The sequence below is a fragment of the Rhinatrema bivittatum genome, unplaced genomic scaffold, assembly GCF_901001135.1.
Source record: "Rhinatrema bivittatum unplaced genomic scaffold, aRhiBiv1.1, whole genome shotgun sequence".
Lineage (NCBI taxonomy): Eukaryota > Metazoa > Chordata > Amphibia > Gymnophiona > Rhinatrematidae > Rhinatrema > Rhinatrema bivittatum.
The window spans coordinates 22,271-38,610 of NW_021820760.1; the positions used below are offsets into that span (position 1 = coordinate 22,271).

A 16,340-nucleotide genomic window follows, 5' to 3' on the forward strand; every position below is an offset into this window, starting at 1 on the left:
AAATCAAATGAATAAACAAATGTATTTTTTTTTATTTTGAAACTAAGGAAATGAATTTAGTTTCTCACAAAATGAATGGATGAAATGTAACAAATTATTTTCTTCTGCATATCCCTACTATTTTCACCACAGGCCATTACTGTATTTTTACCCTATGTAGTGGCTTTGGCAGCATTAGGCCTATGTAGCAAACAGTAACACTTAATTAAAAAGCAATTAGAACTCAAAACCCATTAAAAGACTGGAAATCTGATGGCATATTTCGAATAATGCAGGCAAACATTTCACCCACAACTTCTCCTAGATATATCATCATAAATTCTTGTCGCTTCCTTATTAACCTGCTCGTGTGAGAGGATGGAAGAAACAGTAACTGCTCTCTGTGACTTAGTGTGCATGAAAATATATTTCTTTGTTTGGGTAATTTCCGAAATTATCTTCCAGAAGATGGTTCATTTTTCCACTGAATAGCTGAGAGTCCTTTCTCCTACCTGCTCACAGAGGGTTCCAACGAGCCCTTCCAAGTCCTGCTTTTCATGAAGCACCATCTGTTTTTCTTCATATTCTTGCTCCAACTGCATCTCCAGCTGACGAAGCTAGATACAAATAAATACACCGTTATAAAAGGCTTCTAGTGTTAGAAAGGAAGAGCACTGCTAGTCACAGTACAATACTGGTCAAGGGTTGGCAAATCTGACTCTCAACTGACACAAACAGGCCAGGGTTTCAGCATTTCCACAATGAATATTCATGATATATTTGCATACATTTGATCCAAGAACCCAGCCTCTTTGGGGCACTTAAAGATGAGTTCATCATCACTGCCCTAGTGGTGATGAAAAAGTCAGAATATCCTCCCCCACATACAACCTTTTAACTTAATCTTTCTCACTTATACTCTCTAACAAAAAAAATATACAAAGCCTTAAACCTAAGCCTCTTACTCTTTCCTCCTCAATGCTATAACTTCTGATCATCCAGCCTCTCAGAAATCTTAAATTCGGATAGATTATTATCAAACCTGTCCTGGGGACCCCATAGGCAGCTCGGGATTCCATGAGTCCACTGCTCATTTGAACTTTGGGGAGCAGTTCTGATTTTTTTTATATACAAAATCAGTTCAGCCATTTGGATTGAATGATGAGTTGGTTTTCTTTAATTTGAATTTGAAATAAACCTATAGGATTCACATTACCATTCACCTCAATTTATTTATTATTTATTTACTTATAAGTTTTTATATACTGCAAAATAGGACAATAGTCTGACCGTCTAAGCGGTTTACAGTAAAACATTCATAATTAAAACAAACTAGGCATTCATAGAATACATCACATATACAATAGATTTTAAGCTAGAAGATCGTTTTTGTTATGGGTTGTGTCCTGTGGCTGCCTAGAACTTTAAATGCACATCTTCTGGTCTTCTCCTTTCAGAAAACTTACAGGCACCATGTTTGAAAAGGCACAAGAAATGCCATCCAAGCTGCTCTAAGCTGTTACTGTGAGAATTTCCCTGATGCTGCTTTCTTGAAAAAGACAGCCCCTTATCAGATTTTCATGAGTTTCAGCTAAGGGAACCTGACATTTATACTAACACTCTGGAGAAAAATCTGTTAGGACCTAAAGCGAGCTACTTGCTTACAAGATATGGGCTTCCATTATGATGGTCCACTAATGTACGGCTTGAATGAATGTTTCTGATGGGAATAGATTTTTTGGATTTGTAGTTCATTTTCTTTCCCTGTTGGACCTTTTTTGAGTTCTGTTACAGTTACCCCCATGCAGAGAGTGATCATGGTTTTGTCTGAGGGAGTTTACTGAGCTCAAGACTGTGTATGTGTTGTTGTTGATGAGATAGAGTGGCAAGCAGTGGGTGAAAAACATAAATAACTACCCAGTTCTCTAGTAGACCTCCTGAAGAGGGCCGTGCTTGGAAGCTTGTGAAACCCCAGCCAGGAGAAATTTCTATTTAAGATCAGAGCTGTGAGAACAGAAAGATCTGAAATACGAGTTAATTCAGTGAGAACAGTTTCTGATATACCATGCATCCTGAGTATGTGGAAAGGACTGAAATGGATTGTAACATCTGATGAGGAGAATTGAAATGATCTGAATACCAGGCTCAAAGAAATGTTGATTGTAAAACTGCAGGCCAATGTCTATGGCAATCATGTTGTGCTATGCAAAAGACACAAGGTGGAGTTGAAGAAAACCAATCAGTTCAGACTGGTGTAACTCAATAAAGCAACTAGATAGGAGAGCAGCCTTGGGACCCATCATATAACCGCCACCCCCAGAGAGCATATGCCGCTGAAAGGAGAGTGTCAAAGTACCTGCCACAGAATATCAATGCTCACTGGCTAAAACTGAATCACACCCCTGCAATGCCTTCCATCACTGCCTTATTTATCTGGATAAGTTTTGTGCAGGTACTAAGTTACTCAGAATAAATTTATCCAATCAACAGTGGGAAATATATAAATCTTGGGTATTGTCCAGTTAATTCTAAAAATTGCCTGTCCAAACCCTTTGAATATTGACTTCTGAGTAAACTTTTATCCTTCTAACTTATTAATGCTATTTGGTTTTATTATGTTGAAGTTGTTTGTTTACTGTTATCTAGTTTTTTTTTAAATATTTGATGGTATTTTTTATTACTTTTGTTGAACCTCACTTTGATCACTATGGTGGAAGGACAAGTAATACATTGAAAACAATAATAACCACCCTAAGTAGCAATCTGCAGTGGTACAAATTTTACCTTCTGTTTGATCATGAAGACCAAATAGTACCCATTCTTAAAGAGACATATTTACCATCAGTACTAGGTATTCAAGTTGAATTTTAAGCTACCAAGCTACTACTTAACCACAATCTTCAGAACAGTAACCTTAGACCTTCTTAGTCTCAATGGGGTGTTATTATCTTCACAACCCAAGAAAGAGATCTAGGTGTCATAGTGGATAACACATTGAAATCGTCGGTTCAGTGTGCTGCGGCAGTCAAAAAAGCAAACAGAATGTTGGGAATTATTAGAAAGGGAATGGTGAATAAAACGGAAAATGTCATAATGCCTCTGTATCGCTCCATGGTGAGACCGCACCTTGAATACTGTGTACAATTCTGGTCGCTGCATCTCAAAAAAGATATAATTGCGATGGAGAAGGTACAGAGAAGGACTACCAAAATGATAAGGGGAATGGAACAACTCCCCTATGAGGAAAGACTAAAGAGGTTAGGACTTTTCAGCTTGGAGAAGAGACGACTGAGGGGGGATATGATAGAGGTGTTTAAAATCATGAGAGGTCTAGAACGGGTAGATGTGAATCGGTTATTTACTCTTTCGGATAGTAGAAAGACTAGGGGGCACTCCATGAAGTTAGCATGGGGCACATTTAAAACTAATCAGAGAAAGTTCTTTTTTACTCAACGCACAATTAAACTCTGGAATTTGTTGCCAGAGGATGTGGTTAGTGCAGTTAGTATAGCTGTGGACAAGTTCTTGGAGGAGAAGTCCATTACCTGCTATTAAGTTCACCTAGAGAATAGTCACTGCCATTAGCAATGGTTACATGGAATAGACTTAGTTCTTGGGTACTTGCCAGGTTCTTGTGGCCTGGATTGGCCACTGTTGGAAGCAGGATGCTGGGCTTGATGGACCCTTGGTCTGACCCAGTATGGCATGTTCTTATGATAGAACAGGAACTAATACCTAAGTGCAGTAATGTACTTTTGAACACATGGGGCCAACCAAGGATACTATAACAGCTTCAGCTGCAAAGTTATTTGTCTTTTCAAGTTCTCCACTTTAAATTTATATGAACTTTTAGATGGCTATTTATATAACTCGCATAGGGCTAAGAGCTGTGCTTAGGAACAGATTTTAGCCCAGATTTTCAAAGCAGACTTTTGCACATAGGTACCCTTTGAAAAATTGTAGGCGTCCCAGGTGCGTGCACCAAAATATGTGCACGAAATTACACCTGCTCCCAAGCAAGTGCTACTTTGTGCATGGAGATTTGGAATCATACTTTCAAAAATCAAAAGCATGCACATAAATCCTTTCCCTGCGCAGACTCTGCTCCCTGGAATGCTTGCTTCAACTGCAGGTAAAAGTATGCATGGTTTTGTGCACGCTTTGATACACAGAACCTCCGGATTGATTTTCAAAGCATGATTTATGCGCTTTAAACTTCAGTCTGTAAAGAATGACAAGAAGCAGGTGGCACCTTATGGGCTAACCAATTTATTGAGGCAAGAGCTTATGAGGACAGAGTGTCATCGCAAGCTCATGCCTCAATAAACTGGATAGGCTTATAAACTGGTGCCGCCCGCTTCTGTCAATTTTGCTACACCATATTGACCCGGTTATCCCTCTGAAAATCTGTATAAGGCCTTTGTAGTTTGTGTACAGTATTCATCAGGTTTGGAACGCTGTTTAGGTGCTACATATTCCTGATTCTTTCCCCCTCAGTTAAAGTGTTTGGGAACTGTTCTGCTGTGCAGTACACTTCTCTTGTTTGGATTGCACTTTTATGAAACTTCTTTGAAATTGTATTTTTCATTTAAAAACTTATTCCATATCTTTTGTGGGAAAATGAGGCAGAGAAAAAAATGTTTTTCAAGGTGAAGTAGTTTTGGAACTTTCAATTGCTTTAATAAAATTGACTTTTGGCTGTTAGATGAGAACAGTTAAGAAGAACCCAAACGTAAACGGTCAGGTTAATGTAGTGTAGTGCACTAAAAAATGCAGAGCAAAGCAAGAGAAGCTGCTTACATTGTGAAGAGGAATGGATGTGTATAAACGACCCATGGCAGAAAGAGTGGGGTTGATTTTCATAAGGCTTAACCAGTTAACTTTAGGAGTTAGCTGGTTAAACCTCTGCTTTTACATTTTTTCTTCCACTGACCAGCTAAGCACCAGCTCTGAAGGGAATTCCTGGAGCAGGCTTGTGACTTAGCTGTTTATTACTGATTTCTAATCCAATCAATCCAGCTTAGCTGGACAAGCCAGCAACAAAAATAGCCATCCTAAACCTAGTCAGTCAAATTTTGCATAGCTAGAGTTAGGTAAATTGTGATCCCAAAACCTAACCAAGTAGGTTCAACTGAAAATTTTTCTAATGACACGCAACTAAAATGAACTGGTTATCTCGCCTGCTCAGAGGCTCTTTGAAAATTGAACCCTATGTATGAGTTAGGGATGTGCATTTGGATGACCCAAATGTGAAATCTGATCTGAAGGAATTAATTTTTGGTTTGGTTTGAGTCATCTGAACCAAATGGGCACAATCCCTTGAAAAATCTGCATTCTTTTCAACCTATTTGATTGAGTCCCATTAAATGGCCCTATTTTAAAAGGGCCATGCGCATAAAAAATGGGGCCTTGCATGCACCACTTGCATTCTAGAAGGGGCGGGCCGGAGGTGTGCACTGGCGTGTGCCGGGGTCCCCTGCCGTGTAACTTTATTTTTGCTATGGATGACGTGTAAGTGATAAAACAAAAAAAGCCTAGGCAGATCAGCGGGGTTTGAAAGGTTGAGGCTAGCAGGGGGAAAAGGAAGGCTATTAAACTAGAGGGTTTGGAAGACCTATCCCGTAACTGAGTGAACTGGTAACAAATATGTTTTAGTGGCCATGGTGTTGGCGTGCATCCTTTTTAAAATCCCCTCACTTACGCGGTAGAAGTGGGATTTCCATGCACTTAAAATTGAGCGCACATATGTTGTAAAATAGCCGTGCCCTAGTCATGGGCCGACATGTGTGTACCTATGAGCTGCTTTGAAAGTTTCTGTCCTGTGTGCACAGTCAGCAAGCATGCCATGGGGTCCTCATACTAATTAATTTGCTGCTATACCCCTTGGGCAGGATTTTAAATGCCCTGCACGCGTAAATCCAGCCGGATTTACGCGCGCAGGGCCCTTGCGCGCCGGCGGCCTATTTTGCATAGGCCGCCGGCGCGCGCACAGCCCCGGGATGTGCGTAAGTCCCGGGGCTTCGTAAAAGGGGCGGGGGCGTGTCTGGGGGGCGTGTCCAGGGTCAGGGGCGGTTCGGGGCGGGACCGGGGGCATGGTGCCGGCCCGGGGGTGTGGTTGAGGCCTCCGGACCAGCCCCCGGGTTGGGTGATGGCGCGCCAGCAGCCCGCTGGCGCGTGCAGATTTACATCTCCTTTCAGCAGGCGTAAATCTGCCAACAAAAGGTAGGGGGGGGGGTTTAGATAGGGCCGGGGGGGGGGGGTAGGTAGGGGAAGGGAGGGGAAGGTGCGGGGGGGGGGGGGGAGTGGAAAGAAAGTTCCCTCTGAGGCCGCTCCGATTTCGGAGCGGCCTCGGAGGGAACAGGCAGTGCGCGCTGGGCTCGGCGGCGCAGGTTGCACAAATGTGCACCCCCTTGCGCGTGCCGACCCCGGATTTTATAAGATAAGAACATAAGAACATAAGAAAATGCCATACTGGGTCAGACCAAGGGTCCATCAAGCCCAGCATCCTGTTTCCAACAGTGGCCAATCCAGGCCATAAGAACCTGGCAAGTACCCAAAAACTAAGTCTATTCCATGTAACCATTGCTAATGGCAGTGGCTATTCTCTAAGTGAACTTAATAGCAGGTAATGGACTTCTCCTCCAAGAACTTATCCAATCCTTTTTTAAACACAGCTATACTAACTGCACGAACCACATTCTCTGGCAACAAATTCCAGAGTTTAATTGTGCGTTGAGTAAAAAAGAACTTTCTCCGATTAGTTTTAAATGTGCCCCATGCTAACTTCATGGAGTGTCCCCTAGTCCTTCTACTATCCGAAACAGTAAATAACCGATTCACATCTACCCGTTCTAGACCTCTCATGATTTTAAACACCTCTATCATATCCCCCCTCAGTCGTCTCTTCTCCAAGCTGAAAAGTCCTAACCTCTTTAGTCTTTCCTCATAGGGGAGTTGTTCCATTCCCCTTATCATTTTGGTAGCCCTTCTCTGTACCTTCTCCATCGCAATTATATCTTTTTTGAGATGCGGCGACCAGAATTGTACACAGTATTCAAGGTGCGGTCTCACCATGGAGCGATACAGAGGCATTATGACATTTTCCGTTTTATTCATCATTCCTTTTCTAATAATTCCCAACATTCTGTTTGCTTTTTTGACTGCCGCAGCACACTGAACCGACGATTTCAATGTGTTATCCACTATGACACCTAGATCTCTTTCTTGGGTTGTAGCGCGTATCTTATAAAATCCAGTGTACTTTTGTTCGCGCCTGGTGCGCGAACAAAAGTATGCGTTCGCGCAAATTTATAAAATCTGCCTCCTTATTTTTTGCCTTGTGGTATTCATCACTATGTAGTGCTGCCATTCCCCTCACTCTTTTCGAGTGTTCGTACCATTGTTAATCTCATGCCCCTGTTTTGGTGTCTTGAGGTGTTAATTTCACTATTTATGCTGTTTTGCCCCTCTTTTGGTGCTTTGTGATGTTCTTGCCACTAATTGGCCCACTTTGCCCTTCTCACAGTTGCTTGGGCACCTTCTGTGGTGCTGTGGGGTGTCATGCCAGTCTTGGCGTCATGCAGTACCATTACCTCTGTTACTGATGCCTGCTAGCATGTTTCATATAACTTGGATGAAAAATCCTAAAATTGGAATCAAACATAGGATGAATTACTTCTCTCACTGATTTTAATGGAAACAAATGAAATAAATGATCTTCTGCTCCAAACTGAATGAAAGAGAAAACCAAACTGAAAATCTGAACAATCCAAAAGTTTTTTGCATGAAGGAGAAATAAAAAGGAAAAAGAGCAAGGGAAACAGGGGGAAAAGAATGAGGAACTCCTGACTTATTTGCTAATCCTGGGTTGTATTTCAATGGGATCTCCTCAGTGGGAGCACTGAGAGGAGAGGATCATCTTGCTGGTGGCTGAAGAGAATCGTTAAGTACTATTTGGGGAAAGTTTAGAACTTAAAAGTTTTGGGGAGAAGTAAACTATTGGGAAATATTCTTTAGTGTGTTTGTTTGTCTGTATTAAATAGCTAGTCAGAAGGCAGGCATAAACCAGGAGTTTGTGTGTTTTGTATTAAATAGCTAGTCAGAAGGCAGGCAAAAACCATGAGTTTGTGAAAGATGCAGCTACAAAGATTAAGAGTGTGCAACAGGCATGGACATTGTTAAAAAAAAATACTATCTTAGAAACACAATCCAGATGTAATCCACATATTAAGAAAGTTGGAAGGAAGGTCAAATATTTGCCAGCATGGCTAAAAAGTGAGGTGAAAGAGGCTATTTTAGCCAAAAAATCTTCTTTCACAAATTGGAAGGATCCATCTGAAGAAAATAGGATAAAGCATAAGCATTGGTAAGTTAAATGTAAGACATTGATAAGACAAGCAAAGAGAGAATTTGAAAAGAAGTTGACCATAGAGGCAAAAACTCATAAAATCTTTAAAAAATATATCTGAAGCAGAAAGCCTATGAGGGAGTCGGTTGGACCGTTAGATGATCAAGGGGCTAAAGGGGCACTTAGGGAAGATAAGTCCATCACCGAAAGACTAAACAAATTCTTTGCTTCAGTGTTTACTGAAGAGGATGTTGGGGAGAAAGGGCTTGAACAGGTTAATGTAAATTGGTTATTTACTTTCTCAGATAATAAAAGGACTAGGGGGCACTCCATGAAGTTAGCAAGCAGCACATTAAAAACAAATCGAAGAAAATTCTTTTTCACTCAGCACATAGTTAAGCTCTGGAATTCATTGCCAGAGGATGTGGTTATGGCAGTTAGTGTAACTGGGTTTAAAAAAGGTTTGGATAATTTCCTAGAGGAAAAATTTATAAACTGCTATTAATCAATAAGCAATAGTAGCTTGAGATCTATCTAATGTTTGGGTAATTGCCAGGTACTTGTGACTTGGATTGGCCACTGTCAGAAACAGGATACTGGGCTTGATGGACTCTTGGTCTGACCCAGTATGGCATGTTCTGATGTAAAATGTTATAATGCTAGTCGTCAAATTAATGCACAAGCAGTAGCATTGGGCCCGGTTCGCAATAGGGCACTGCTGCAATCTCAGCTGCATGAAAGCTTCTCTTTAAGGTACAAAGGGGTGGGAGGGGGTGCCCTGGAAAAATGGGAAGCAGGTGCTGGGAGTGGGGAAGGGATGAGCCACAACCCCAGCCCTTTTTTTTTTTTTTTTTTAATTAAGATCATTTGAGGAGTGGGGAGCAGGCTTGGTCCAGTAGGGTTGAGCCTTTGGAGCTCAAGTAAAAGGGAGTCTAGTTTCGGCCTGTAGGCCCACAGATTTTTTTTTTTAATTTTGCATCACTACTTAACCAGCTATATTCTTTTGAATATTGCCAATTATTTGTAAAGTTAGCCGGCTAAGTGTAGAAAAGAATATCCAGTTATATTCAAAGTTATCTGGCTACCCATTAGCTGGATAATTTTAATCAGAGATATTCAGTGGGTCATTTCTCCCACTGAATATCCAGGATAACCTTAGTTGGATGTCCACTACATGGTCTACTGAATATTGATCTCATAGACATTAGCAGGAAGAAATGGAAAGAGGAATACAAAAAGAGAAAAGATTAAAAGTAGTGAGTGAGTGAGTGAGTGAGAAATATGAAATCAAAGTAGCTGCAAATGTAGAAAAAAAAATGTATTTGGACAGCTACTGAAGTGTGGCATGTTAATTAATTTGACGACTAGCATTATGACATTTTCACGCGCAGTTTTCCAGGAGATCCCATTGAAATGCAACACCAGGCTTAGCAGATAGGTCAGGAGCAGAAAATTACTGAGCAACAAATTGGTCTGTAGTTTCACTGTCCCTGTGATATTGCTTGTTCCTGACAGAGCATTTCATCTGTTTGACCTCTATCTGGAAAATGTTTTCCTGCTGCCTTTCCCCTCCCTTGATTTATTTTAGCATAATGAATTACCAGTCTCAAGAAGGAATGCATCTGCTGAAATGTCAGCTACATTTGTAATAACCAATGAAGCATTTAGTCATATGCAAGGAAATATAAAGATTGCATCTTGCCACGTAATGGACAGAAAAAATAATAGATTCATTTAAACTCATCTAGATAGAATTTTTATAATTACAATGGGAAGTTATTACTGCTGCTACTTACCACTCAAGTACAAAATACAGATCTCAGAAAACCAAAAAGCAAACTGAAGGCATGTTATGAATTCTAATTTACTGACAGGGCAATAATATCTGTTGCTTTTATTATATCATAAAATGTGTAAGCACTATAATGCAGAATAGGGATGTGAATCGTTTTAGGACGATTAAAATTATCGTCCGATAATTTTAATATCGTCTTAAACCGTTATGGAACACAATACAATAGAGATTCTAACGATTTATCGTTATAAATCGTTAGAATCGTGAGCCGGCACACTAAAACCCCCTAAAACCCACCCCCGACCCTTTAAATTAAATCCCCCACCCTCCCGAACCCCCCCCCAAATGACTTAAATAACCTGCGGGTCCAGCGGCGGTCCGGAACGGCAGCGGTCCGGAACGGGCTCCTGCTACTGAATCTTGTTGTCTTCGGCCGGCGCCATTTTCCAAAATGGCGCCGAAAAATGGCGGCGGCCATAGACGAACACGATTGGACGGCAGGAGCCCCTTCCGGACCCCCGCTGGACTTTTGGCAAGTCTTGTGGGGGTCAGGAGGCCCCCCCCCAAGCTGGCCAAAAGTTCCTGGAGGTCCAGCGGGGGTCAGGGAGCGATTTCCCGCCGCGAATCGTTTTCGTACGGAAAATGGCGCCGGCAGGAGATCGACTGCAGGAGGTCGTTCAGCGAGGGTTCCGGCGCCTCGCTGAACGACCTCCTGCAGTCGATCTCCTGCCGGCGCCATTTTCCATACGGAAAATGGCGCTGGCCATATGCGTATGGCCGGCGCCATTTTCCGTACGAAAACGATTCGCGGCGGGAAATCGCTCCCTGACCCCCGCTGGACCTCCAGGAACTTTTGGCCAGCTTGGGGGGGGCCTCCTGACCCCCACAAGACTTGCCAAAAGTCCAGCGGGGGTCCGGAAGGAGCTCCTGCCGTCCAATCGTGTTCGTCTATGGCCGCCGCCATTTTTCGGCGCCATTTTGGAAAATGGCGCCGGCCGAAGACAACAAGATTCAGTAGCAGGAGCCCGTTCCGGACCGCTGCCGTTCCGGACCGCCGCTGGACCCGCACGTTATTTAAGTCATTTGGGGGGGGTTCGGGAGGGTGGGGGATTTAATTTAAAGGGTCGGGGGTGGGTTTTAGGGGGTTTTAATGTGCCGGTTTTGCGATTTTACGTTTTTTCAATTTTTTACGATTTTTCACGATTTTTCACGATATTTTACCCCCCCAAACGGCAACAATACGATTCCCTCCCCCTCCCAGCCGAAATCGATCGTTAAGACGATCGAGGACACGATTCACATCTCTAATGCAGAAACCAAATGGTTTCAAGATCTCTGCCCCTCTATAAGTGATGCCGGGATTTGGTCCCTAGTCTCCAAGCTCCACATCTCTATGGTCTCATATTATGAGATATCACCATATGAATACAATGCCTACCTAAAGTGTAGCTATGAGAGGCTGCGCTGTCTGCAGGATACCCTTGGTAGCTCAAATGAAAGAAAGAGTGTCGCAGATCTTGTTGTTGGTCTCGAGATGTACTACAGTCATCTGCATTTTTATTCCAGGGACAACTCTCTAGTTCTTCTATGCCTTTTGCATTTCTATGCTCTCTAAAAGGAAGGAGTGAGTCAGGACTTACCCTTTGGAGTCCTCCCTGGCCTTCAGACAGTGTTTGATATCTGAATTTGTGGTGCCTGTGATGATCGCAACAATAACCCCCCCTCTTACGCCCCCTCCTTAGAGGACCGGGCTTTCCAGGATGATCCAGGTGAAATTGAAGTAGAAGCGATTTGTCTAGGATGTTGCGAGCAGGTTCCCAGGTATTGTCTTCAGGACCACATCCCTCCCAGGATAGCCTATACTCCCATCTACGATGAAAGAAGCGGACGTCTAAGACTTCACGAACCTGTTAGACTGTCTCTGCTGTGGAAGGTATCTCCAGGGGTTCAGGTAGTTTGCAATGAAATTTGGAGAATCACCGGTTTGAGAAGGGAGACGTAGAATACATTATGAATCTTCAATGTAGAGGGCAAGTGTAGGCGATAAGATACTGCACCCACTCTCTCCGCAATTCGGAATGGTCTGAAGAACTTAGGTGCCAGTCGCCGAGAGGGCAGACGAAGATGGATATTTTTGGAACTTAACCAAACTTGTCTTCCTGGCAGGAAGGTTGGAGCTGGACGATGATGACAATCAGCAAATTTCTTTGCAATTGCTGCTGTGTGCTGAAGTTTCTTTTGAATAGTGTTCCAGAGAATATGAAGCTGTTGGGCTGTCATTTGAGCTGCTGGAGATGGGACTGTTACTGGCTGTGGCAAAGGTATCTTGGGTTGTTTTCTAATTACCAGCAGGAATGGGGACTTCCCTGTGGAAGAGTGCATATGGTTGTTGTACGAGAGCTCAGCCCATGGTAATAGAGACACTCAATTATTCTGACTCTCAGTAGCAAAGGTCTGCAGGAAAGCCTTCAATGTACGATTGGTGCGCTCCACTTGTCCGTTGCTTTGTGGGTGAAATGCTGAGGTGAGGTCCAACTGAACCCCGAATTTCTTGCACATCGCTCTCCAATATCTTGCAGTGAATTGTGGACCCCTATCTGACACAATATGTAAAGGCAGACCGAAAGATGTGCTGTGTGAACAGCTGGGCCAGTTCTGGAGCTGAGGGTAATTTGGGTAAGGGCACAAAGTGGGCCATTTTTGAGAAACGGTCCATGGTAACCCAAATAACCATCTTCCCTTCAGAGGAGGGCAGGTCCACCACGAAGTCTGTGGAAAGATGTGTCCATGGTTCCTCAGGGATTGGCAGGGGCTGGAGAAGGCCCCATGGGTGACCTGGAATAGGTTTCTGTTTTGCACAAGTGGGACAGGAATTGACATACTGGTTGACATCTTGCCTCATGCGAGGCCACCAATAGTACCGAGTCAAGAGTTCTAGAGTTTTAGTTCTCCCAGCATGTCCAGCAGTGAGGGAATCATAGCCCCAAGACAGAATCTTCTTCCGAAGCCGAAGTGGCACTACAGTCCTGACTCCCAGGTTGATGGTGGTGCTTGCCACACTAACACTTGCAGGGTCGAGGATATACTGGGGTGGTTTATCCTCCTCCTCCAGCTCTGTGATATGAGATAAAGCATCCGCTGGTACATTTTTGGTCGCTGGTCAATAGCGTAACGAGAAGTTGAAGCGACTGAAGAAGAGGGACCAATGGGCTTGTCTAGGGTTCAAGCGCTGAACCTGGCATAAGAACTCCTTGTTTTTGTGGTCAGTATATACTACAATAGAATGTTGAGCCCCTTCCAGCCACTGTCTCTACTCCTCAAATGCCAATTTGATGGCCAGTAGCTCCTTGTCCCAGATACTGTAGTTTTTCTCTGCCGCAGAGAACCTGCAGGAAAAAATAGGAGCATGGAAGTAATTTCTCTTTACTGGATACTTGGCTGAGAATGGCACCTATGGCAAGATCTGACGCATCCACTTCTACAATGAATAGTTGCAGAGGGTCTGGGTGGTATAAACATGTATCTACTAGAAAGGCCTCCTTCAAGTCCTCGAATGCCTGGCAGTTCTTGGCATCTGCCCCTTTCCTTGTAAGGGCTGTGATGGGGAGGCCACCTTTTGGGAATAATGTGGGATAAATTGCCTGTAGAAGTTAGCGAACCCCAGAAAACGTTGAAGGGCTTTGACGCCCATCGGGCTATTCTCGAATGGCGGATACCTTATCTGGGTCCATCTGTAATCCTGTAGCTGAGACGATATACCCCAAGAAGGGAAACAACTCTTGCTCGAAGAGGCATTTTTCCAATTTTGCAAACAGGCGATTCTCCCTTAGAATTTGTAACACTTGTCTCACATGTTGGAAATGGGTGTTTAGATCTTTGGAGTAGATCAACACGTCATCGAGGTAGACAATAACGGAAGAGTGTAGCATCTCTCGCAGTACCTCATTCATCAAGTGTTGAAAGACTGCGGGGGTGTTGCATAACCCAAAGGGCATTACCAGGTACTCGTAATGTCATCCCGGGTATTGAAGGAAGTCTTTCATTCATCCCCTGGACCGATGCGTACCAGATTGTAGGCTCCACGAAGGTCGAGCTTGGTGAATACCTTAGCCTCCTGTAATCGATCAAGAAGCTCTGGAATCAGAGGTAGCGGATAGCGATTTCGCCGGGTGATAGCATTTAATCTTCTATAATCAATGCAGGGGCGAAGAGATCCGTCCTTCTTTCCTACAAAGAAGAACCCGGCCTCTGCTGGTGACTTGGACGGTCGAATGAATCCACGAGCAAGGTTCTCGGAGATATATTTTGACATGGCTTGTGTCTCTGGAAGGGAGAGCGGATAAACCCGCTCCCTGGGAGGAATGGTGCCCTGTAACAAATCTATAGCACAGTCAAATGGACGATGCTGGGGTAACAATTCCGCCTTCTCTTTAGAGAATACATCTTAAAAGTCTTTATATTGAGAAGGTATTGCTAGAGCAGTGGTAATGCTGGGACGAGACCGGTCAGGCAGGCAAGTGGCGAAGCAACATGGGCTCCAAGCTGCCACTTGGAGAGAATCCCAATGAATGACAGGAGAGTGTTTCTGGAGCCAGGGTAACCCCAGTACAATGGGATGAACCGCTTTTTCAAGTACCAGGAAAGTTATTTGTTCAGTGTGAAGAATTCCCATCTGGAAAGTCAATGGCTTGGTAGTAGTGGTGATACACCCAGGGAGTAGGGTACCCCGGATGGAGGTGATGCGGAGCGCGGAGTAAGGGGCCGCACTGGAACATAAGAACATAAGAAAATGCCATACTGGGTCAGACCAAGGGTCCATCAAGCCAGCATCCTGTTTCAAACAGTGGCCAATCCAGGCCATAAGAACCTGCAGTTGCTGCACCAGTTCAGCCAGGATAAAGTTCCCTCCTGCCCCGGAACCAATAAAGGAAAAGGTTCCTCCTGGGTATTCCAGGTTTACTGGGACTATACATTGAGGAGCAGGATTAACACAGCCTAGGGGACAGCTCCTCTGTGGTGCCTAGGCTTTGGCATTTTCCGAACGCTCTTTACACTGGGCCAGGAAGTGGCCTTTTCCGCTACAATACAGGCAGAGACCTAGTGTTCGTCATCGTCTTCTTTCCTCCGATATTAGGGAGCTGCAACCTAACTGCATCGGTTCTCTTCCTGAGGATCTGAATGAGAGTTTACTGGAGGGTGAGAAGGCATTAGAGGTTTTGAAAAGGCGGGAGCCAATGAGACCTGTCTTTTGGGTGGGTGGAGTTCGAGACCTTTGCTGTAGCCGGCGGTCGATTCTCCCAGCCAGATCAATTAGATTATTCAGATCATCCGGGAGATCTCTGGCTGCCAGCTCGCCTTTTATCCACACCACCAACCCTTCCAGGAATATACCTCTGAAGCTATCCTCTCGCCAGCCCAGGTCTGAAGCCAGAGTCCGGAATTCAATGGCATAATCTGCCAATGAATGAGATCCTTAGCGAATTTGTAATAACTCCGTGGTCACCGTGGAGTGGCGTGCTGGTTCATCGAATATTTGTTTAAAGTTAAGGATAAATTGCTGAAAGTTACCCAGCATGGGGTCATTGCGCTCCCACAATGGTGAAGCCCAGGACAGGGCCTTCCCGTCTAGCAATGAGAGAATATAGGCAACCTTCACAGAGTTGGTCGGGAACTGGTTTGGTAGCAGGGCAAACCGTATATAACACTGGTTTAAGTAGCCATGGCAGTGTTTGGCCTCACCTGAGTAGCATGGTGGCACTGGCAACTGTGTGGGAGCAGTGTGTTCAGGAGCAGGACCCACTAGGTGTATCGGTGGCACCTCTGGTGACTGGGCATCCAGGTGATTGGCTAATTGTTCCACAGTGGCTGCCAGGACATCCAGGCAGTACTGTTGTTGTTGAAGACATTGTGCCATTCCAGGAATGGCCTGTAGTCCAGAAATATCCACCGGGTCCATGGCCTTGCAAACTGATAGGAATTGTGGACCCTTGGGCTGGCCAGCAGAGGAAAAAGGATGGAAGATCTCCGCAGTAGAAGAGTGTCTGGGAGGCGGAGGATGCCGGGAGCCCAGTGGTTGGCTTCACCTTTGGAAGCCCGAGGTTCCCCTGGAAGGAGCCCGTGAGAACCCAAGCTGCTGGGACTTAGGCGAAGTCTACCGGGGACGAGTCCAAACGTCACAGTGAAGAAGGTGCAGGTCAGTGGGACAGTTCGAGGATCAGG

At 44.2% G+C, this 16,340-nt stretch overlaps 1 protein-coding gene across 1 annotated transcript in view; it reads right to left on the minus strand.

Annotated features, from left to right (window-relative positions):
* Positions 1-452: 452 nt before the first annotated feature.
* LOC115082089 (unconventional myosin-XVIIIb-like) overlaps positions 453-16,340 on the minus strand; it is a 159,764-nt gene continuing 143,876 nt past the window's right edge. Inside the window, exon 14 of the mRNA XM_029586356.1 lies at positions 453-596. Coding sequence (XP_029442216.1) covers positions 453-596 — 144 coding nt within the window. The remainder of the gene's footprint in view (positions 597-16,340) is intronic.